Genomic DNA, 1,210 nt, shown 5'->3' on the forward strand with positions numbered 1-1,210 from the left:
AATGAACCAGGAAAAATTCCTGATTTAACTAAGAAAGCCAGGAAATGAACCAGGAAAAATTCCTGATTTAACTAAGAAAGCCAGGAAATGAACCATTTTCACATCGTGGCTCCTCCAAAGTTTCACTGTGGGCGATTCTCCAGAGCTGACAGCCCTGGGCTCCCTAAGGGTGACTCCTGAGCATTCCCAGGAAAGGAAGGAATAACCTGGCGGCGTTACCTGCCCAGATCTGAAGGCAGAAATCCCCCACCCGGGCGATGTTTTCCTCCCCCTGACCACAAACGGTCCCACACGCCGGGAACCGGCGCCTGGAGGGGGGAAAACTCTCCATATCCTGATTTCCTGTGTCTCTTCGCAGCTGTGCCCGTCGGTGCCCCCCCCGGGAAGGATGTCCTACTACGAGCAGTGCAAGCAGCCCTGCCTGCCCCCTCCCATCTGCCTGCAGAAGGGGGTGAAGCGGGTGGTGGAGCCGTGCCAGGCCGTGTGCCCCGAGCCGTGCCCGGCGCAGTGCGTGGAGGTTTGCCAGGCCCCCTGTGCCACCCAGTGCAGCTCCTCCTGCAGCCCCCAGTGCGTGGATGTCTGTGCCCAGCCCTGTGCCCCTCAGTGCGTGGACGTCTGTGCCCCGCAGTGCGTGGACGTCTGTGCCCAGTCCTGCGCCCCGCAGTGCCCGGCCCAGTGCCCCGAGCCCTGTGCCACCAAGTGCCCCGAGCCCTGCCAGGGCCCCTGCGTGGAGGTTTGCCCCACCAAGTGCGTGGAGTCCTGCGACGCCGTGTGCCTGGAGCCCGTCTGCTCCCGGCCCTGCTGAGCCCGGAGCGCCCCCGGAACGGACACCCCGGCTACAGACCCCCCTGGCATGCTCTGAGACCCCTCCTGCTCTGCCCACCCCGGGGCCTCTGCCCTGGGAAACGTCCTCTCTGACTGGTTCTGCCCTTTCCCTCCCGTGACACTTCTGCTCCTGCTGCCTCAGCACCTCTGGGTTTGGTGGCTGCAGTTGGATGGTATCGGACTGTTGGGCATCTGGGGAAGATGTCCAGCCATGGCTGGGCTGGAAAATTATTGAGCTGTGGTTTTTCTGTCCAAGATGTTTAGCCATGGTTATGCTGGAAAAGTTATTGAGCCATGATTTTTCTGTCCAAGATGTTTAGCCATGGATGTGCTGGAAAATTATTGAGCCATGGCTGTGCTGGAAAAGATGTTGAGCCATGGTTGT

At 60.2% G+C, this 1,210-nt stretch overlaps 1 protein-coding gene across 1 annotated transcript; it reads left to right on the plus strand.

Annotated features, from left to right (window-relative positions):
* The first annotated feature begins 388 nt into the window (after positions 1-388).
* LOC103762652 (small proline-rich protein 2B) lies at positions 389-805 on the plus strand. The gene has a single exon (XM_025894577.2). It carries the CDS (start codon positions 389-391, stop codon positions 803-805), a length of 417 nt encoding a protein of 138 aa, XP_025750362.2.
* Positions 806-1,210: the final 405 nt, after the last annotated feature.

This window comes from Manacus vitellinus, unplaced genomic scaffold (genome assembly GCF_001715985.3).
Source record: "Manacus vitellinus isolate BGI_N305 unplaced genomic scaffold, ASM171598v3 scaffold_169_pilon, whole genome shotgun sequence".
Taxonomy (NCBI): Eukaryota; Metazoa; Chordata; class Aves; order Passeriformes; family Pipridae; genus Manacus; species Manacus vitellinus.